This window comes from Furipterus horrens, unplaced genomic scaffold (genome assembly GCF_987537825.1).
Source record: "Furipterus horrens unplaced genomic scaffold, mFurHor1.1.pri manual_scaffold_7, whole genome shotgun sequence".
Classification (NCBI taxonomy): domain Eukaryota; kingdom Metazoa; phylum Chordata; class Mammalia; order Chiroptera; family Furipteridae; genus Furipterus; species Furipterus horrens.
In genome coordinates, this window is record NW_028327177.1 from 116,084,600 (window position 1) to 116,107,543 (window position 22,944).

Here is a 22,944-nt window from a genome sequence, read left to right on the forward strand (position 1 = left end):
TCACATTACAGTGAACCCCATTGGTGATGTCATGTGATACAGCCTATTACATTACCTTACCTATTCTTTACAGCAATCTTCACATACAGGCAGGAAACTAAGACTCAGAGAAAATGACTTGTACTGGATCACAAAGTAAATGGCAAGAATAGGTCTAGAATCCACATCACCTGGTATTAAGTTCAATTTTTTTTCCTGACATAGGCTGTGGCAGATCACTCAAAAAACATTCTTTACTATGTATCTACCTCTGTCCCACTTCCAGTCATCTGTCTCTCTCTGACACACACACACACACACACATTCTTTTTGCCTCAGTTGTCATTTTTGCTTCTTTACCATCTTGGTGGCCTGGCTCCATTCTCTTCTCACACATTAGTTAGGGACTCCATCATCCTGAAAGAGGAGTGGGGTATGTTTTCCCCTTGAGCTACTGTTTGTCAGCTCACTGTGAAGGCTGGACTCTTATAATAGACCTCGAACTTTTGCTCGAGCCTCAGTCCAAGTACATTAAATAATTAACTTCCATCACACTCCTTTGTGTATCTTATCTGTGCATCACCCAATATAGCTGGTGGCATTTCCTCTGCATAAATAGAAAGGTCAATTGGCATTTGTGAAATATATGTATTTTTTTAAAGAGCAGCAAGCTAGCAGGGTCCCTTTACTCCCTCACTCCTGTGACTGTTTCATAACGAGCATCTTTCTAGTTCTCTAATTCCTCTGCCAATTTCCGCTCATCATCTTGCCGTTGGTTAGTGATTAATACTGACACTGGTGTGTGTGTGTGTGTTACGTGCTGTTGAGTTGGCTCCGACTCCTGGTGACCCTATAAATAAATGTTGTCCACAATGTCCTGTCCTCAACAGCCCCGCTCAGCTCCTGTAGCTTCATGTCTATGACTTCTTTTGTAGAGCCAATTCATCTCATATTTCGTCTTCCCCTTCTTGCCGTTTTCTATTTTTCCAAGTATTAAAATTTTTTCCCTAAGAACCCTGCCTTCTCCTGATGTGCCTGAAGTAGAACAGCTTTAGTTTTGTCATTTTTCCCTCCAGCAATGTTTCAGCTTCATTTGCTCTAGGACCTACCAGCTTGTTCATCTTTCTGGCAATCCAGGGTGTGGGTAGAGCTCTCCTCCAACACCATGTTTCAGATGACTCACTGGAGACATGGTGGCAACGCTGAGATGGAACTGTACAAACAAACCTGTGACATTAACCCTTGTCTTCCATTAGTTTCCTCCATGTATTTCCTAGTCACTGTCCAATAATTTAACCCCCTTTGGAGTTCAAATCCCTTTTCTTTTAACTTGTTACTTCTCCACAAATTGATTGCTCTTTTGTCAAAATGGCATATACGCTCCCAGGCTCAACTGCATCCTTGGAGTTTTCACCTCTTTCTAGAAAGCCCCCTTTGCCATGTGAAAATGTTAATATTAAATAAAATCTGTACGCTTTTTCTCCTGTTAATCTATTTTTTTTTTTTTTTTTTTGGTCAGTTTAATTTGTAGGCCCCAGTTTAATTTGCAGAACCTAAAAGGGTAGAGGAAGTCTTTCCTTCCCTATAACATGATCTTAAACTTGGGTCTTATTCCCTGGACAGTATCTTAAGCATGTATATGTCCTCAGTTGAAAACCCACATGCACAGTGGTTAAGAGCATGGGTGTTGGAATGAGACAGACCTGGCTGCAATCCCAGCTCAGTTTCTCGTGGCTGTGCAGCTAAGCAGTTACCTAACTTGAGCATCCTCAGCCTCAAGCATCCCCAGCTGTAAAATGGGGTAATTCTCTCTTTGCCCCCTCTCCTTGGTGAAAAGATCCACTACATCCTTATAGTAATAAGCACAGTACTGGTACATAATAGGCTCCTAATAAGCCAAATGTTAGCTACTCTAAGTAGTAATTATCATTAGACGGCTGTGTTACACTCAACAAGATACTTCTAGATAAAAAAAAAAGCTAAAACAAGTGATTTATTTTGTAACCATTGACAATCTATTAAGCCTAAGAGTCTTCAATACTCCATGCATGAGTCTGGAGAATAAATCACAGAAGAATCACTTTGAATATTTTACCCAGGTCTTCATACATGGGCACTTCTTGCTTGTTAGCTAGGGAAGGACAAAAGTGGACCAAAAACAGATCACCTGGGACAAGTGTGTCTGACTCCAGGGCAGCAGCTCCGTGTGTCAGAGGCCAGTGCCCAAAATGTCCAAGGGCAGGCTGGCCACAGTCCACAAAGACTCGAGGCAGAGGCACAGAGTTTATCCTCCAAGAGGACATGGGAAAGAGCAGAGGGCTCCTCCCAGGCCATCCTCAGGGTGGCCCAAGCCCTGAGGGTACACTGGCAGGAATGCTTTTCAGGAAGCCAAGCCTGGTCCAGATGCTTATCTCAGAGCGTAAACCCAACAATACTGACTGGCCCCTGACTTCCAGCACAGGCAGACCTATGTGCCTGCTCCTCTCTAACTGCTCTTGATAAGGAATGAAAAGTAAAGATGGTCAGCCCGTACCCACCTCCCAAAATAGAGTCCAGCTTAGGTGTTGAATGGATTTTCACAGAACTTGCTTGATTTTGACATTTGCCTGTTTGGGTTCTGAAGTGTGGGTCCTTCTCCCAGTGTGATCGGCAACTGCTCCTCAAAGTAGAGGAGCTGGTCGACTTCAAAACAGTCACTGGCACGAGGCACCACTTTTTCCAGAGATGCCCTGATCTCCGCTTCACTGGCATTCTGCCGCCTTGCTCTCTTGAGGTAATTATAGACCTCCTCAAATACTTCTGCTCCCAGGTTCCGCATGGCAGACCTGCCAGACAGGGTAGGAAAAATAAACAACAGTTACCTAGAGAGATCACCTGTGAGAAACATATTTTTAAATTATTAATGACACAAGTCACATTGTAGCCCTGGGATTTAGAAAAAAAAAAGGGAAAAAATGACAACTGATGTCTCTGACTTGAACATTCAACAATATTCAACAATATTTCTTGAATGCTTCTTATGTGCCGGGGACCCTTCTAGGCACTGGAATACCACAGGGAGCAAGTGAAGCGAACTCCTACCTCCATGGAGCTTGTCTTCTCGGGTAGAGATAAAAACATATTCATAAAAAGATGTCGGGCAGGGCTAAGCGCAACATAGAATGAAGCAGGGTGAGAGAAAGAGAGAGGCGAGGGCAGGGCAGTCCTCTTTGAGGAGGCGTCCCCTGTGCAGGGACCCACCAGAAGTGAGGCTAGTACCGGGGCAGGGAGAACTGAGGCCCCGAGGCTAAAACCTGTCCGGAGAAACAGGAGAAAGCTAGTGTGGCTGGAGTCGGGAAATGTAGGGTAAAGGGTGGTGGGATATGAAATCAGAAGTAATAATAACGAGACTAAAATGATGAGAGGGAAACATCGTTATATTAACTACAAGCACTTTTCTAGGCATTTACCTTTCACAACAGTTCTATGAGGGCTTTTTTTTTAAAAATCCCTATTTACAGAAGAAGGAACTGAGGTTTAAAGGAGTAAGGTAATTGGATCATTTACCATCAAGGCCTGTATTTGCCCCCAGTCCTTGTCCATATGCAGGCATAATCTGTGCGCTGTTAGAATCATATTGCCACACCTAGCGCATTTATTTTGCCTGCATTTCCCTCTGTCTCTTAGCTAGGGTCACAGACTGAAGGCCTGTGGGTAAAACTTGGCCCATGACATATTTTGTTTGATTAGCATCCTCTTCGTTTCTTCTGGGTTACTATTATTGATTAGCATTTTAATGTAAAGGTCTTCAGGCAGGGCCTGCACTCTGCACCCTTGGTGTTTTTACTGCTCTTTGCTCACCTCCCTCCTTCCTTATCATCTGATACTCGGCTGCTTCTCCTATTTCCGCCCCTGCCTGACTCAAGGGCATTTGAGTTTTATGAATTTTGATATCTGGTTCAAAATTTACACGCCAACATTGACCTAATCATTTTTCCACCAAACATTTAGCTTTTTCGCTTCAACGCTGTGTGAATGTCTTCAGAAATACAGCTTTTTTGTTTAGGGAAATCTTTTCAGGCATCATCTCTAGAAGGGGGGCTAATTACATGTTCACTCTTGGAAAACTCATATTTGTACTTATGATTTCTGCACTTTTCTGTATATATGTTGAGCTTGATGAGAAGATATAAAAATTGTGAGAATGGAATTGTTAGGCCAAAGGTATAAGTTATTTGTATGACTTTAACCTTGAAAAATGCTTCTTTATTCTTCATTTCAATGGATTTGGTGAAAAGCAAGATTAGAATTGGGTTTTTCTTTTTCAGAATTTTTAAAGCATTACAACTAGACAGTAATGATGATAACATTGACAATAACACTGAAGTCACTAATCACAGACTCTTTCATACATTTTATAAGCTTTTATTGTGCAATACTATTTAACCTTGTAATCTCTAGAATACAGGGTCTAGGTTAGATATTATGACAGGTAAAAAGAATAAGTAATTGATCCTGCTCTAGTTTAGAGGCTAGTAATCATATCACAAGTTATATGCATTTTTAAATAACATTTTTATAGTACTTTAGAGTTTGCAAAATGCTTATATGTTCATTAGCTCAAATCATCCTTGTGAACTAGGCAATTTGTTAAACATCTATCTCAATTTTGCAGATGAGATAAGTAGGTTGACACAGCTAGTTAGTGATGGAGCTTAAACTCCAACCTGGCAAACTGGAACTCTGAGTGCCGAGAGATCACAGCCCTAGGGCCCCACCTAATGCAGCTTGAGTAAGTTTCCCACCTTCTGCCAAGAGATTATCAGGATGGGTCACAGGATGCCTCACACTCCTGGTCACCTCCATCACAGACAGCACTTACAACTCTGGTCTTTTTCTTCTCCTTCTCCTCCTCTTTCTTCTTTTGTGGAAATGTGCTTCTCTCTCCCACTCCTCTAATGAGCAAACAAGTTCCATGAGGGAGGAACCTAGTGACTAAAACAGGACCAGGCATGCAGAAGGTGCTCAGGAAACATTTATAGAACAAAGGAATGACTCATACAGCCATTAAGTATCATACGAATAACATGAAGGGCTATGAAAGTTTATAGTTGGGAAAATCAGAGAATGCCCTTTGGAGGAGGAAAAGGCATCATCTAATGTGGACCATAACAACTGGAGGGAAACCAGGTGGCAGCCAAGTGTGGGAGCCCTGGGAAACCAGTGAGTCAGTTTGGCAGGTAAGTAAGATGCATGATGAAGAGGGTGGGAACCAGATGAACATGCCATTAAAGAAACCTTAAAAATTTGATGAGTACTATCACCCATTGATGGTAAAGAAGCCCAACATGTGGCCTGAATCCATAATAACTAAGAGTTTTTGAGCTTTCTCTATGGGCCATGCTCTGTTTGGGACATCTCTCATCATCCCATTAAATCCTCACAACAACCCTATGGATAGGTACTTTTACTTTTATTTTACAGATGGGAAAACTGAGATATAAGAGGGTATTAAATAACTTGCCCAAACCACAATGTTGTACATCTGAAACTAACAATTATTGAATGTCAACTGTAATTGAAACAAAAATTTAAATAAAAAAAAAGTGAAAGACAATTTTTAAAAACTGTAACTGCCTTCATCTGAGGATATTTTTCAAAGAAACAATCTGGAAAACAGGTATAAAAAAGGAAAGTTGTTAGGACAGTAGATTCCAAGATTTCTCATCACAAGGAGAATTTTTTTTTCTTTTCTTTTTATTGTATCTATATGAGATGATGAATGTTAACTAACCCTATTGTGGTAATCATTTCACAATATATGTAAACCAAACCATCATGCTGTGTGACTTAAACTTATACCGTGATGCATAGCAAATATTCCCCAATAAAACTGGAAAATAAATAAATAACTTGCTCATTGCCACATAGTGTTTAAGCGGTGGAGATGGGTTATGAATTCCAGTAGTTTCCCGTCAGGACTCATTTCTTTCATCATGATGGATTCAGAAAGACCAAAGTTGAGTCTTGGCTCAACCCTTCACTGGCTGTGTGATCTTGCGCCAATTACTTACCATCTCTGAGCCTCAAAATTTCATATTTAAGTGGAGATTACACACATACACACACACATCTGAGTTGAGTACCTGTGACCTACCAGGCATTTAATAGCCTTTGTTTTACTATCATGCACATTATTGCTGCTTTCCCCAGTGGTGAGTAGCACAGTCATCCTATTTTGGTTTAACTGGAAGCATCAAGCAATTTTTTAGTTCTACCTCTGGTTAAGAAACTGTCTTAAATATTTTTACTTTCTCTGATTGAATTTGAAAAACAAATGACACAGGAAAGCCAGTGGCACAGTGGGAGTAAAAAAATAATGTCATTTTGTAGAAATAATCATGAAAACCTAGTTTAGCAGAAAGCATTAAGGAAACAACACAGATTATTCTTCAGGCACAATTTAAAAAAAACTTTAAAATGATTTTCTAGAATATAAGAAATCCCTGCACATCAAATATGCATGAGCCACTGCAGGAATAGAACAGTGCGATACATTTTCTCTTGATTTGGCCGTCTTAGTGATCATTTGGGGCTAACAGGCAACAGTAATCTTTATTAAGGATGAATTCAGTTCCCCTCTCCATGCCTAGTAGTTCCAACAGCTGTCTGTGAATCTGCTGGGCAAAAACAGAACAGATCTCTCTACAGATCTGCACTCTCTACAGATCTCCACAGACACTGCACTGTGGGTGTGGGGTGACAGATGACAGCCCCAGATGAGACATGTGACTGTCAGGCCCTTTCTGTAAGTGGTGCTTATCTTCTGCTCTGTCCATGCAGGGCAGCAGAACCTTGAGTGTCACCATTGGCTGGGCACCCTGTTAAAGCTAACCAACCATTCCTGTAAGGGTTATTTTATTCATGACCTAAACACCTTCCATTGTTCATAATCAGTGAAGATAGATAGGTAAACTCACTGATTTAAAAAACAAAAATCCAGCTAAATACTATTTACAAAGGCCACACTTAAAAGACAGGGCATTAAATAGTTGAAAGTAAATAAACAAACAAAAGATGTGCCAGGCAAATAATAAACAAAAAGAAATTTGGGGGTAGCTATATTGATATGAGACAAATAGACTTTAAGAAAAAAAGTGTTATTAAGATAATGCCACTAGATAATGAAAACAGTTCAATTCACCAGGAAGAAGTAAAAATTTGAAACTAGCATGAATCTAATGAAGTAGAATCAAAATATATAAAGCACTGAAGGGAGAAATTGTCATAAATGTCTTCATGATGTAAGATTTCAATACTCCTTGCTCAGTCGTTGGTAGGTGAACATTTGAAAAATTAGTAGTAATGTAGAAAATCTGAATACACTCTCCCTCCCCAATGATTAGAGAACCCACACTGCTCCCAGACTCTCTTGTAACATTTACAAAAACTGATCACATACCAGACACCAATTCAAGTCTCAAAACATTTCAAATAATTGATTTTATACAGAATATAGTTATCAGACCATAGTATAACTGACAGAAATCTGTAACAAGAATATGGATTAAAATTACTGTGTTTTTAAATTTATTTATTCGAGGTAAATTATGGGTCAATGAAGAAGATGGGCATCCTATAAACAAACTTATTTTAAGCCGAAAGAAAAGTTATAGAGTTCTCGCACTGAAATATTGCAGTGTAAATTTATTCTGACACTTGGAAAACATGCTGTAATAATCCTTCAATGAGTATTTTAGGAATCATAAAATAGAAAATTCTATTTCAGGGGACTCTCTTGCTGTTATCCAAGATTTGAGAAGAGAGGGGTACTCCTTGTGCTGTTCAAATTAAAGAAGGGTTCTAAGTTTGCTTTTTCAAAAGGAGGGAGGGGAGAAGAGATGGGAAGGGGTACGAACTACCCCTTTAATCAGATGGGTAACTCACATAAAAAGAACTTGCGATTTCAAATGAAGAGAACTCATATTTTCTTTCTTTTTCATCTATTTCTCCCTATGCCCCATATCCTTAAACAATTTGGTCCTCTCGTGCAAAAGTCAAGTGTTTAAGGGATCCCAGTTACATCTTAGTGCAGATGCTTCCTTTACAGGCCAGAGCCCTTTGGGCTTGATCATGTCCTACCCAGGCCAATGGCAAACACAGGACATGGGGGAAGCCTCCCAGGGTTCTAAAGAAGCTCCAGCTGCTTGGAGCAAATCCCCAAGATGTGTGTGGCTGACTCCGCAGCTGAAAACTCCATTAAACCACAGGAGAGCACTTTCTCTCTCCCTTGCCTATTTCCTCCACACTCAAGCTCTCATCCTCCATACTCCTTTACTAACTTCTCATGTTTATTTTTTATTTGCAAACAATGTATTAGATCGTATTGATTTGCCCATCAGTTATTGAGTGCTCTGTGTACGCTCTAGCTCTGTCACAGCTGTGTCTGCTTAGGCCTATAAGGATGTCATATAAAAATGCCCTCCCGTTTCAAGTATTATTTTTATTTTGAAACCACCTCACATTTACAGAAGAGTTACAGTTATAGCACATTCTTTTTTTCCTCTGAGCCTTTTGAGTATAAGTTGCTGACCTGATGCTCCTTTTCTCCCATATTTTGTATTTTCTGCAAATAAAGACACTCTTACATAAGCACAGAACGGCCATCAAAATCAGGAAATTAACACCGATACATTACCGTCATCTAATTCTCTAATACATTCAAGTTTCCCCAACTGTCCAATAATGTCCCTTATAACAAAAGGATCCTGGTCCAAATAATCCTGTGTTGTACTTATTTGTTGTGTCTCTCTAGTCTCCTTCAATGACCTTGGCACTTTCAAAGGTTTGAAGCAAGTTATTTTGCAGAACAACCCTCAATCTGTGTTGCCCTTGCCTATGGGAGTTACCAACACCCACCCTTGTGCCAGCCCTCCTTTTATGTATTAGCCAGAAAGGCAGGAGTAGAGCCTTCTGGGAGCATTATATTGAATCATTATTGGAGAACCCCACCTAAACAGATCGAAAAAATTCTCCCTTTCCTTGCCCTGGTAGTAACACTATTACCTTGTTGCTTCCAGGTGCTAGTTCATGACTCTCCCCTACAGCCTTGTTCCTCGTGTACTGTAGGAAATAAGGGGTTGTTTTAGGGAAAGAAGCCGCCTGGGACGTTTCCAGGGGCTCGAGGACAGAAGGCCCTGAGCATTCTACCTAATTGAAGGCTCCGCTCAAGTGTTTTCTAGTCATTATGCCCAACTGAATTTCTGATCTTCCCTCTAAAATATCCTAATGCTGCAACTTTCCCCATTTCTGTTCATGTCAGTGCCTGCCTTCCAAGGTGCTCAGGCCAAAAACCTTTGAGTCATTCTTGATTCCCTTCTGTCCCCATGCTCCCCGGTAGGTAGTCCAGTGTCTCTCGTAATCAGCCTAGTTAGTGAATGTTATCGGCTCCATTTTCAACATGTATCCAGGATCCCAACACTTCTCACCATTCCCACCAGGCCCACCCTGGCCCAGGCAACCGTGCTCTCCTACCTGATTGCTGTAAAAGCCTCTCAGTGGGTCTCCCGCTTCTACCCTCACTCTCCTGCAGTCTATTGTCAACTCAGTAACCAGTGAGCCAGATCCCTTTGCTCCTCTGCTCAAGGTCCCCTATTGCTTCTTTTGGCTTCTGCATCTCACTCAGAGTGAAATCAAGGTTCTTCCATTCATCTACCCTACCCTGAAAGGTTTTCCCACTATACCTCTCCAAACGCTTCTCCTCCCTTCCTCTCTCCCTCACTTCATTCTAGCTACACTGGCCCTCTTGATCTTCCTCAAACACACCAGGTATGTCCCATCTCAGGCTTTGGCACTTGTTATTCCCTCTGATTAGAATGCGCTCTTTCCAGACGTGCATATGTCCCTCCTGCCCAGTCTCCTCCAAGTCACTGCCCTGGGTCATCTTTTCAGAGAGACCTACCCTTCCAGCCTCTGTACAACTAAGTGGTAAACTCTGACCCCATTCTGCACTGCCTATCCACCTTCCCTGCTTTATATTTTCTCCGTGGCACTTGTTATTCCCAGCGTACTCTGATTTTCCCTAATATTTTATGATATGTCAATCACCCACTGGAATATATGGTCCATAGGGCAGGGATTATTTTCACCTTTTTTCCATTGATCGCACCACCTGGAAAAGTGCCTGGCACATAGCAAGTACACAATAAATACTTGTTGGACAAAGAAATACCTTTCATTTGGAAGACAAGTAAAAGAGAAACATGATAATGTCATGTAATTTCATTTTAAAAATATATGCATTCCTAGTGCTTGGTCTATGAATTAGCACACAGTGAAATTACAACGTATTTTTGTTACAACTTATTTTTGCAAAGTGTAAGATTGCTTTTATGATGTTTAGTTGTTTTTTAAGATAAAGCTCCAATCAGGTGTAGGTTTCAATATTTCTTAGGATATTTTCAATTTTATTTCAAGTAGACTGGCTTTATGGGGCCTGTATTATTATCTCTGGATAAAAATGACCTCTTCTATTTCTGAGTGGGAAGAAACAAATCATATTTTAAAAAAAATTCTAGTCCTGGCTGATGTGGCTCAGTGGGTTGATTGCTGGGCCTGTGAACCAAAAATATTGCCGGTTCAATTCCCAGTCAGGACACATGCCTGAGTTACAAGGCAGGTCCCCGGTTGGGGTTGTGAGAGAGGCAACCACTCACTGATGTTTCTCTCCCTCTCTTTCTCCCTCCCTTCCCCTATCTCTAAAAATAAATAAATAAATAAATAAAATCTTAAAAAAAAATTCTACCTGGAAGGGACTGTGTTCCTGCTATCTTTCTCACGTGTGCACACCTGGGGCCCCAGCTGCGTGGCCGCACATCTGAGGCCTGGAGAGGGACGACTCCCAAGGCCCTCAGTTCCTCAGAGGGAATGAGCAGCTGACAGCGCTGTTCAGCAGATGCCACCGTCTGCTGTAGGAGTCAAATAAGGCAGCGAGCGGCAGAGGCTTTTAGCCTCCTGCTCTAAGCAGTATTTTAGCCTAACAGCAGAACGTGTTTAACACATTTCCCCCTCCTAGAAAAACAACAGGCAATTTCTCTTTAGGGAGATGAAGAAGGAAGGCATTTCCACCAGTTCTGATGGGTCATCAAGTTATTCCTATCGCTTTAGAAGAACAAACAGAAAAAGCATCTCTCCCTTGCCTTGGAGTTGATTTACCTTGCAAACCAATCTCTCTGCCCAGTAAAATTCCCTGGTAATGGCTGCATGATATTTGTGTTTCCAGATTAATTAACCACTTAAGGAGTATACAATTGAGAGGCAAGGATCCTTGTTTTCCTATTCTGCTCTGCCTCTCGACTTGGAGCCTATGGGGGACAGAGAGGGCCTTTCTTAGTCATTTTTGCATCCAGCACGGTCCTGGCACAATACAGCACCTAAGTCACTCATTCAGCACATTTTTAGTAGGCACTTAGTACGTACCAAGTGCTGGGGAGGCAGCCACAAGACTCTGGCCTCACAGAACACATGTACTAGTGGGAATTCCCTCCCAAATCTTATCCCCCTCACAATCCCTAGAAGTAACCACTATTCTGAACCTGGTGTTTTATTATCACCAAGCATTAAAAAAATACTTTTGTTATATGTGTAAGCATGTACCCTTAGAAATACGTAGTATTGTTTTGTATGTTTTTAAACTTTAAGTGGTATCGTACTTAGTTTTTTGCTTGTCTTTTTTGCTCAAAATTATTGATATATCTCCCCTTGGTTTCTTTAGCTCATTGATTTTCACTGTATTTTATTGTATTGTGATTTCTCCTGCTAAAGTACATCTCAGATTGTTTCTGACCCCCATTAACCCCACACCCACTTTTATTATAAAAGCTGTTGTGAACATTCTTTGCACACAGCTTGGATTTAATATATATTAAACCACAAAATATAAACATGTATGGAAAATTGAGCTTTCAGACACAAGTCCTACATTAAGCCATTATTTCCAGATTGATTTATGATCATTTGTATTTGATTCTTTATAATGGCTTCGACGTGGATTTTTAATTTCATTATTTTGTTTTCATTCTTATTTTTACTTTTCATTTAATTTTTATTGTATTTTTTCCATTACCATTTAGACCCCTTCTACCCTCATCCCCCAGAATTCACCACACTGTTGTCCATGTCCACGAGTCCTTTTTCCTTTTTGCTCAACCCCTCCACCCCCTGACCTCCACCCTGGCCACTAGCTGTCATCTGCCCTCCATCTATGAGTCCAACTCTGTTTTGCTTGTTAGTTCAGTTTGTTCATTAGATTCCACATATGAGTGAAATCATATGGTATTTGTCTTTCTCTGAGTGGCTTATTTCACTTAGCATAATGCTCTCTAATTCCATCCGTACTGTCGCAAATGGTAATATTTTCTTCTTTTTTATGGCCAAGTAGAATTCCAATGTGTACATATCCCATAGTTGTTCTATCCACTCATCTACTGATGGACACTTGAGCTGCCTCTTGGTGATTGTAAATAACGCTGCAATGAACAGAGGGGTGCTTATGTTCTCTTGAATTAGTGTTTTGAGTTCCTTAGGATATATTACCAGAAGTGGAGTTGCTAGGTCAAAAGGCACATCCATTTAAAATTTTTTGAGGTGTCTCCATACTGCTTTCCATAGTGGCTGCACCCGTCTGCATTCCCACCCACAGTGCCAGCACTTGTTGTTTGTCAGTTTATTGAGAATAGTCATTCTGACAGGTGTGAGATGGTATCTCATTGTGGTTTTAATTTGCATCTTTCTGATGGCTAGTGATGTTGAGCATCTTTTCATATGTCTGTTAGCCATCTGTGTGTCCTCTTTGGAGGTCCTTTGCCTATTTTTTAATTGGGTTATTTGTTTGTAATAATTTTATAAATTTTAGATATTAACTCCTTATCAGATGTATCAGCAAATATGTTCTTCCATTCTGTAGGTTGTTTTTTTAATTTTGTTGATGATTTCCTCTGCTGTGCAAAACCTTTTTAGTTTGATGTGGTCCTATTTGTTTTTTTCTTTTGTTTCTCTTGCCTGGGAAGATATAGCCAATAAAAAATTTCTACAAGGAATGCCCGAGATTTTGCTGCCTATGTTTTCTTCTAGGATTTTTATGGTATCAGGTCTAACATTTAAGTCTTCGATCCATTTTGAATTTATTCTTGTGTGTGATATAAGAGGGTGGTCTAGTTTCATTTTTCTGCACATATCGGTCCAATTTCCCCAACATCATTTATTGAATAAACTATCTTTAGCCATTGTATGTGCTTGCTTCCTCTGTCAAATATTAATTGACTATAAAGGTGTAGGTTTATTTCTGGGCTCTCTATTCTGTTCCATTGATCTATGTGTCTGTTTTTATGCCAGTACCATGCTGTTTTGATTACTATGGCCTTATAATATAGTTTGACATTAGGTAGCATGATTCCTCCAACTCTGTTCTTTCTCAGGATTGTCGTTACTATACAGGGCCTTTTGTGGTTCCATATAAATTTGTGAAATATTATATTTGTTCTAGTTCTGTGAAATACTTCATTGGAATCATGATAGGACTTGCATTGAATCTATAAATTGCTTTGGGTAGTATGGACATTCTAATAATATTAATTCTTCCTATCCATGAACACAGTATGTGCTTCCACTTACTTGTATCTTCTCAATTTCTTTCTTCAGTATCTTATTATTTTCCAAGTACAGGTCTTTTACGTTCTTGATTAGGTTTATTTCTAGGTATTTTATCCTTTTTGTAGCACTTGTGAATGGGATTGTTTTCTTAATTCCCCTTTCTGTTAATTTGTTATTGGCATATAAAAATGCAACTGATTTCTGGATATTCATTTTGTATCCTGCTACTTTGCTGAATTCATTTATCAGATCTAGTAGTTTCTTGGTGTAATCTTTAGGGTTATCTATGTACAGTATCATGTCATCTGCAAATAAAGACAGTCTTACTTCTTCCTTTCCGGTTTAGATGCCTTTTATTTCTTCTTCTTGTTTGATTGCTGCAGCTAGAACTTTAGTACTATGTTGAATAAGAGAGGTGAGAGTGGACATCGCTGTCTTGTTCCCAATCTTAAAAGGAACGCTTGTAGTTTTTGCTCATTGAGTATGATGCTGGCAGCGGGTTTGTCATATATGACCTTTATTATGTTTAGGTATGTTCCTTCTATTCCCACTTTGCTGAGAACTTTGATCATAAATGGGTGCTGGATTTTATCAAAAGGTTTTTTCTGCATCTATTGATATGATCATGTGGTTTTTATCCTTCATTTTGTTTATGTGGTGAATCGCATTTACTGATTTGCGATTGTTGTTCCAACCTTGCATTCTCAGAATAAATCCAACTTAATCATGGTGAATGATCTTTTGGTTTGCTAACATTCTATTGAGGATTTTAGCATTTATGTTCATCAGGGATATTGGCCTATAATTTTCTTTCTTCAAAATGTCTTTATCTGGTTTTGGAATTAAGATAATGCTGGCCTCATAAAATGAGTTTGGGAGCCTTCTCTCCTCTTGAATTTTATGAAATAGTTTGAGAATGTTTGGTAGAATTCACCTGTGAAGCCATCTTGTCCAGGGCTTTTGTTTGTTGGGAGTTTTTTGATTACTGCTTCAGTTTCATTAGGTGTAATCTGTCTATTCAGATTCTCTGATTCTTCCTGATCTATTTTGGGAAGCTTGTATATTTCTAGGAATTTATCCATTTCACCCAGGTTGTCCAGTTTGTTGGCATATAATTGTTCATAATATTTTCTTACAATCCTTTGTATTTCTTTGGTGTCAGTTGCTATTTCTCCTCTTTCATTTCTGGTTTTACTTATTTGGGTCCTTTTTCTTTTTTCTTGATGAGTCTGGTTAAAGGTTTGTCAGTCTTGTTTATCTTTCCCAAGAACCAGCTCTTGGATTCATTGATCTTTTGTATGATAAGCCTGTAATGATATGCATTTCCCTCTTAGGATTGCTTTTCCAGTGTCCTACAGATTTTGTGGGCGAGGCTGTTGCTTCCTCTCAGGCTGATGCCACTTGGAGGGGACTGCCCTGCCTAAGCAAGATGGCTCCTGCCATATGGGGAATGACACAGCACTGGAATCCTGGTGGCTGCTCCCTCGATTTTCTCCGTAAAGCCACCAGCCCCAGACTCTCCTCAAGCATCTCTAGTCTACACTGTTCCCCCTAACCAGAGCCCAGGGTCTCCAGCTGTCTCTCCCTGGCAGATGGAAACCATCCCACTTTTCAGAGCTGAATGTTATCTGGGCTCCTTTCTGGCTCCGGTGCTGGAGGCTAGGGAACCCAGCTTGGGGTTTAAACCCCACACTTCTCAGGGGGAACCCCCCAGCTGCTGAGATATCCCTCTGGCACTTCAGCTGTTGCCCATGAGAGACCAGCCAGTCCTCTCATGCCTCCTCTGCACTCCCTACCAGTCACATTGTGGTGAAGCGGTTTCTTCTGTCTGTCCGCAGTTATAAGGTTTTTCTCCAGCTAATGTTCAGTTGGTTATTCTGGATGATTTCTCTACAACTTAGTTGTAATTCCAGATTGGTCCTGGGAGGAGGTTAGTATAGCTTCTACTTACTTCTCTGCCATCCTGGATCCTTCCAAAATGAATTTTTTATAATAAGAAAATACAATCCAGAGAGGGATAGATGATTTAAAAATCAGAATTGTGGAATTTTTGAAAAGTAGCAAGGAATTTTTCTAATTAAACATCTTCATTTTATAGAGCAGGAAACTAATTGCAAAATGATGAAGGGACTTGCCCATGGTAAGTACTGGGCTACAGATTGTGGAGCCTCCACCGGGCCTCCACCGTGATGTACATGCGTATGAAATAAATATAAAATAAATAAGTCCACTTGCTTTTCGTTCTGTTCTCTAAGCTCCACTAAACAATGCACCATGACTTGTGGATCACTTGATGAAGTTCTTCCTGGCTAAATTACAACTGTGCTTTTCTTGATCAATTCAAACTACATTTTTCAAAAGTCAGTTTTACCCCAGTTTTGCTGAGTAGAAGCAAAGATCAGAAGATAAAATAGATTTCCTAATAAAACATAACAAGAGTAATTTGATTTGCAAAGAAAATGAAATCACAAAAGGAAAAGAAATTAGAGTATAAATATGTTTGAAAGAATTTCTCAGAGCAAGGATGAGTTTTTTTTTAAGTGTCATCTACTTTTTAAAAGAAGGTTTTATTTATTTATTTTTAGAGAGAGAGGAAGGGAAAGAGAAAGGGAGGGAGGGACACATCAATGTGAGAGAGAAACATGGATTGGTTGCCTCTCGTGCAACCCAGGCATGTGCCCTAACTGGGAATCAATCCAGCAACCCTTTGTTCTGAAGAATGACACCCAGCCAACTGAGCCACACCAGTCAGGGCAGGTTAAGTTTTTATGATTGGGTGATTATGGGTTCCCTTGGAGAAGAGTGAATTTTAAAAGCCAGTTTCTATTTGGTGAGTTTCCACAATGATTCCCTTCTTGAACAAATATTAGGCCCCCCTGAGTCCTCTTCTCAACTAGTCCTCATTCTCTCCTGCAATCATTGGAGGAGGTAATGAAGAGGGCATGACCATCATTTAATCTAAGAACTGGACCCAGGCAGTTAGAGGTTCCTCACCCCCTCCCCTGGGAATGACATGTACTCTCTTCCCAATGTTCCTACAATGGGAGCCATTTTTAAGGGCTCACCATTGAGCATAATGTGTTGCTGCAACCATCTGGACGGTATATATAACTAAACGCAGTTAAGACCTCTGTATAAACATTTAAGTTTTGGCAGGTGAGTGTGGAAAACTGTGGCCAAGACAAACCTCTTATGTATCTTGCTCATCAAATTGCTACCTACCAACCTGGAGTGGTCTGCCTCTTTCTTTGGTCTCTTCTTTCCTTTCGTGTACAGGGTCTAGTTTCAGTTTTCACTCCAAGCAAACACCTGCAGAGTCCAGCTTGGCAAGAATCCCCCCCATCTTTCATGCCTAACCAAGTTCTTCTTGGTCATTTTCCATCCACTGTCCCTCTCACTCTGCCCTTTGGCTATAAATCCCCAGCTGCCCCTTGTTGTATTCAGGGCTGAGTTCAATCTCTCTCCCTATTGCAACAATCTTGAATAAAGCCTTCGTTGCCTGTTTAACTTCTGTATGGGGCAGTTTTTCTTAAACAGGTTCACCTTTTAATGTCAGACAGTTACTGTTCCCATATTACCAACTACCCGTGATTGGTTGAACTGAGATTGTCTCAGTGCATGGCTGACACTGGAACATAATCATCAGTGTTGCCCTTTTCTACCATCTGAAGTATCCTGGTTTGGACAATAAATCTCATGGTTACCCACACGTGGTGTGAAATTTATTGGCTAGAGGCCCTTCAGTGACAAGAGAACCTGCTGAACTTTAAAAACCGTGCTACAGCCCTGACCAGCATGGCTCAGTTAGTTAAGTGTCCTCTGCAAAATGAAAGTCCCCAGTTCGATCCCCAGTCAGATTCCCCTCGGGGCACATGTCTGGGGTACAGGCTGGTCCCCAGTTGGGGCAAGTGCAAGGCAACCAATCAATGTTTCTCTCCCTCTCTTTGTCCCTCCCTCTCGCTAAAAATAAATAAATAAAAGTGGTGCTACAGCAATTACAAAGGACAAAAGGGAGCAGATTCATTCAATGAGGACACTCCTTTTAATCCTGACTCCTGAGGTATTGTTAGATCTGATTTATAACATTTTGTCCAAATTAAAATGTTTCTCCACCAGGATAAAATTATTATTTTCATCACATCTCTCAAACATGTTCACGCGTTGCCTTTATTATGCCTTTCCTTTGATCACTACAGACAGGTTTATCACAGCACACTTACCAGAATGTGACAAGCATTCCAGAGTAGGAGGGAAGGAGGAAGGGAAGGAGGAGATAGAGAGACAGAGACACCAGGAAGGCCAGGGTGGTACAGGCCTTAGGAAAAACAGATGTGATTGGGGAATCAATACTGAATTCTCCGGCGAATTGCATTAAAGGACTGAAATGAATTTACAAAACAACAATTGAAGCTGACGTGTCCTCTTAATAGGTGGGGACAAATCAAGATTGAGCGTTGCTTTCACCTGCTATGGGGAGAGGGCAGGATAGAAGGGAACGCCCTAAAGCCTTTCAGCTGGAAACGATGGGTTTCTTAATTGTCTTTTGTCCTGAGGCGAAAGGAGAAAATCCCTCACCATGGTGAGGTTTGCCAAATGGTTCTGAGCAATGGGTTTGTTAGCTACTTCCACTTAGTTTGAAAATATCTGTCCCAAGTCCCAGGGCATGGGAAGAGACCTGCAGACACCCTGGGAAGGATCTCAGGCCCTGAATGCCCTGGTGGGGGTGAGGGCAGAGGGGAAAGGGTTGGATCAGTCAATCTCCAAAGTACCCTTCTAGCAGAAAGTCTAAGATTCTATCCTCCAGTGGACTCTCAACATGGATTTGTTAACCCCATTTTACAGGCAGAACAAGTCAATTAGGGAGAGAGCAAGTTCACTGAAAGGGAGCTGGATGGAGCACCTTGTTATGCAGGATCAGATTGTTGACTTAGAAAAAAACAACCACGGCCACCAGAAGGATGCTCTAGTAAAACCTCGTCACTCAGGATGATCCTGGCCCTGCAGAGTCACAGTACATGAGTGCTGGTTAGAAATGCAGGATTTCAGACCCCACCCCAGAGTCTGCTTTGAACAGGACCCAAAGTGATTCATATGCACTTTAGCGTTTGAGAAACACTGGCTCGAGCTGTAGATTACATTGTGAATAGCAATACTCTAAAAAGCATTTAAAACTATGAACTAGCTTTTGGCAGACAATTCAGATGCTTTTATGAAATTGGGCCAGCTTCCCACGCACTGAGGCATCATTTCCCATACCAGAACCCTCTACCAAATTACTAAATGTACTTTTTTTACAATATGAGTTTAAATCCGATAAGAATAATAGAAAAGAGAACTCCATCATTTCAGGCTGAAGCTCAAGCTCCCACAACCCCTTCTCCTTTTCTTCTCCCTGGATCTCTGGTACACAGATTTGTATTAATAACCCTGGATGCACAACACATTGTCAGCATTATGTTTGTCTTCAGAGGAGGACACCAGCCTTATTTAGGTTGAGATTATGAAATGTGTCTGGTGGCTCACTGGGTCTGCATGGCCACGTTTGCTCTTGACTTGTAACTGCATTAGCTAGGAGTCTTGCAGGGAACCTCTTTCTCTTCAATTTGGGAAACACCGAATTCTGATTTTATCTTACTGATGATCTGACTAGGAAGTGACAACCAAGCATAAACCTGTGTTAATAATTTTTCTCTTTTCTTTGTACCTAGAACAGATATTGCAAAAATCATTTGGTGGGAAATAAAGTTTTGATTAGGTTTAATACATGGATGTGTAGTTTTGGCTTATGTTTGCAAAGAAACAGGAAGAATTCAATTGAAGGTTTTAGATGAACCATATAAAATTGCTACTTTTACAGATTAAAAAGAATAAAATAATGGCAATTTCATTTAGTCAACCTAATTAGAATGTTTTAGTTCATAATTCTTTAACCTAAGAAATATTAAGAGAATTGAAAAGTGCTATTTGTGGAGGCTGGCTGTTTCTTCTCCTTGGAGATTTTTTTTGGAAGTTGGGGCAACTGCTTTGAAGGCTAGATAACCATCTGTTTTAAGTAGCCAGGAAGAAATTGGGTGTTTGAAGGTCAGGTTTGGGTATAGATTTAGGATGAATGTATGTTTCCTTGAAGGAGGCCTATCACCTTCTAAATCTGTGAAATATGTAAATGGCACCAGACCTTGACACACGAACTGGATTTCTTTTCCACTTCCTTGTTATAGTCATGTGCACTTAATCCTTGAACTCTGATAGGAGTAAAAAGAGATTTTCCTATTATCAAGTCACCATCACTCTAGTTAGAATGTAGGGAAGAGTTAAAGTGAAGCATGAAGATCTAGTCCCTTTCTTGGTTAATTATCACAACTATACTGTAGGCACACTGTGTTCCATGGCATAATTCTAGGAGAGCCTGGATCGCATCACAGTGTAATTATGTGTTTAAGTGTGCTGGCATGGGACCATACTTTGCATAGCAAGATAGGAACCATGTCTTATTTGTAATGGTGTGCATAGAACCTTTAAGGGAGTTTGGTGGATAGTAGGCATTAAGACCTGTTTTATCTCTAATTTTAAAATGTGTTGAATAAATTATGACTTTTAATAACCAATCACAATAACAAAAATTGAAGATATTACCTTAGAAATCTTTGTGGATTTGGAAACTAATTTGCCAATAAATATCAAGGGTCATATCCTATGAACCAGTAATTACATAAGACATTTTTCTTAGAAAATGGTCTAAAATTTGGAAACAAGATTGGGTTAAAAAATGTTTATGTTGACTTCAGCCAAGATGGAGGCGTAGGTAGACACACTTTGCCTCCTCACACAACCATAAGGATTACAACTACCTAAAAAAAAAAAAAAAAAAAAAAAAAAAAACTAACAGAACTGCCAGAAAATCGAACTATATGGAAGTCCAACAACCAAAGATTTAAAGAAGAAATGTTTATTCAGACAGGTAAGAGGGGCAGAGATGGGGAGCCAGGGCAGAGAGGACACAGTGTGACAGAGACAAGGTGGTGATGGTGGCAAGGCAGTGGCTGCAGCTGGTGGGATGAGTGGTCCCATATTCATGTGTGGCCGATAAAAGCCAGGAGGGACACATGGGGAGTGATCCCAGCCCCAGGCTAGACTGTGCAGCTCACAATTCCAGTGCCAGTAAAATAAAGCCTCATAGATTCTGGCTGTGAAAACCAGTGAGAGTTGGGGTGGTAGAAGAAACTGTCCGTTTCTTAGGAGAGCTCATATAGAGGGCCCCCAAGGTCCTAGAATGTGTGCAAACCCAGCCACAGGGGCACCATTACCAGGGCAACAGCTAGAGGGGGCATCAGTTGCATACGAGAAGTGGGTAAAGTGACTGGAAAAGGGGTGAGTGCTGAGCAAATGGCAGTGTTCCCTCTCTGACCCCTCCCTGACACACAGTGCCACAAAGTGGTGAAACAGGTCATCCTGCACTGATGAATATCTAAGGCTTTGCCCCTTACAACACAACAGGTGCAGCATCTCTACCTAATACACAGAAGCAAACACAGAAAGGCTGTCAAGTTGAGGAGACAAAGAAATATGGCCCAAATGAAAGAACAGATCAAAACTCCAGAAAAAGAATGAAGCAAAAAGGAGAGAGAGCCAACCTATCAGATACAGAGTTCAAAACACTGGTGATACTGATGCTCAGGGAAATGATTGAGTACAGAAAATGCATAAGGGAAGAAATAAAGCCTATACTAAGTGAAATAAACAAAGATACACATGGAACCAATAGTGAAGGGAAAGAAGCTGGGATTTAAATCAATGAATTAGAGCATAAGAAAGAAATAAACAGTCAGCCAGTACAGAATTAAGAAACAAAAATTCAAAAATACAAGGAGTGAAGAAGATGAGTCTGGGACATCTCCAAAAGTGTCAATATCTGAATCATAGAAATGCCAGGAGGAGAAGAGGAAGAGCAAGAAATTGAAAACTTATTTGAAAAAATAATGAAAGAAAACTTCCATAATTTGGCAAAGGAAATATACAATGCCAGGAAGCACAGTCACAAATAAGTTGGATCGAAAGAGGACCACACCAAGACATAGCATAATTAAAATGTGAAAGGCTAAAGACATAGAGAACCTTAAAAGCAGCAAGAGTAAAGAAGACAGTTACCTACAAAGGAGTTCCCATAGGCTATCAGCTGATTTCTCAAAAGAAACTTTCCAGGCAAGAAGGGACTGGCAAGAAGTATTTAAAATGATGAAAGGCAAGGACCTACAACCAAGATTACTCTATCCAGCAAAGCTATCACTTAGAATGGAAGGGCAGAAAAAGTGATTCCCAGACAAGGTAAAGCTAAAGGAGTTCATCATTAATAAGCCATTATTATATGAAATGTTGAGGGGACTTATTTAAGAAAAAGAAGATCAAAACTATGAACATTAAAATGACAACAAACTCACAACAATCAACAATTGAATCTAAAAATAAAAAACAAACTCAGCAAACAACTAGAACAGGAACAGAATCATAGATACAGAGATCATATGGAGGGTTATCAATGGGAAGGGGGGAGGGGGAGAATGGGGGAAATGGTGCAGAGATTAAGAAGCATAATTGGTAGGTACAAAATAGACAGGGGGATGTTAAGAATAGTACTAGAGAAGCCAGAGATCTTATATGTATGACCCATGGACATGAACTAAGAGGGGGGATTTCTGAAGGAAAGGGGGTGCTGGGTGGAGGGGGGCAAAGGGGAAAAATTGGGACAACTTTAACAGCATAATCAATACCATATACTAAAAAATGTTTATGTCAGCATCATATATGAGTTGAAAAAATGACAAACAACCTAAGAACCCAAGAGTTATAGAGAAATTAATGTTTTTTTGGAAAACTTAATAACATTGGAAAATGCTCAAGAAAAGTAGAAGAGGAAAATCATGACATTATGTCCTGCTTTTTTTTTTTTAACTTAGCATTACATTACAAAAATGTCCCAAATTATTCAAAATTATGCCAAATTTATATGTAATGATTAAGGTATATTCTATTGGATGGAAATATGGTAAGTTATTAACAGTGTTTAATAAATACACACGTGTCCACATACACTAAAAATAACACAAATGGGATCATTTCATGCCAGTTATTTGGCACCTTCCCTTCCTCAGTTATTATATAATCTAGAGAGCTCATCACACGAGCACCCACAGACCCTCCTCAATTCTTTCCAATGCCAGGAGAGTATTGCATTGCAAAGATATATGTTGATTTTTCAAAATAACTCTTATTGATTCCTTTAGGCTATTTATAGCTTTTTGCTATTAAAAAAATCCTACAATAGTTGGCTTTGACATACAT

The 22,944-nt window shown here is 40.1% G+C and overlaps 1 protein-coding gene across 4 annotated transcripts in view; it reads right to left on the reverse strand.

Moving 5' to 3' along the window:
- Positions 1-1,952: 1,952 nt before the first annotated feature.
- NEK11 (NIMA related kinase 11) overlaps positions 1,953-22,944 on the reverse strand; it is a 207,561-nt gene continuing 186,569 nt past the window's right edge. For 2 of the 4 annotated variants that reach the window (XM_090283006.1, XM_090283003.1), the window contains one exon: positions 1,953-2,804. In XM_090283006.1, the coding sequence (XP_090139132.1) occupies positions 2,392-2,804 (413 nt within the window). In that variant the 3' untranslated portion in view covers positions 1,953-2,391. The remainder of the gene's footprint in view (positions 2,805-22,944) is intronic. The other 2 variants (XM_090283007.1, XM_090283005.1) reach the window with 1 other exon arrangement.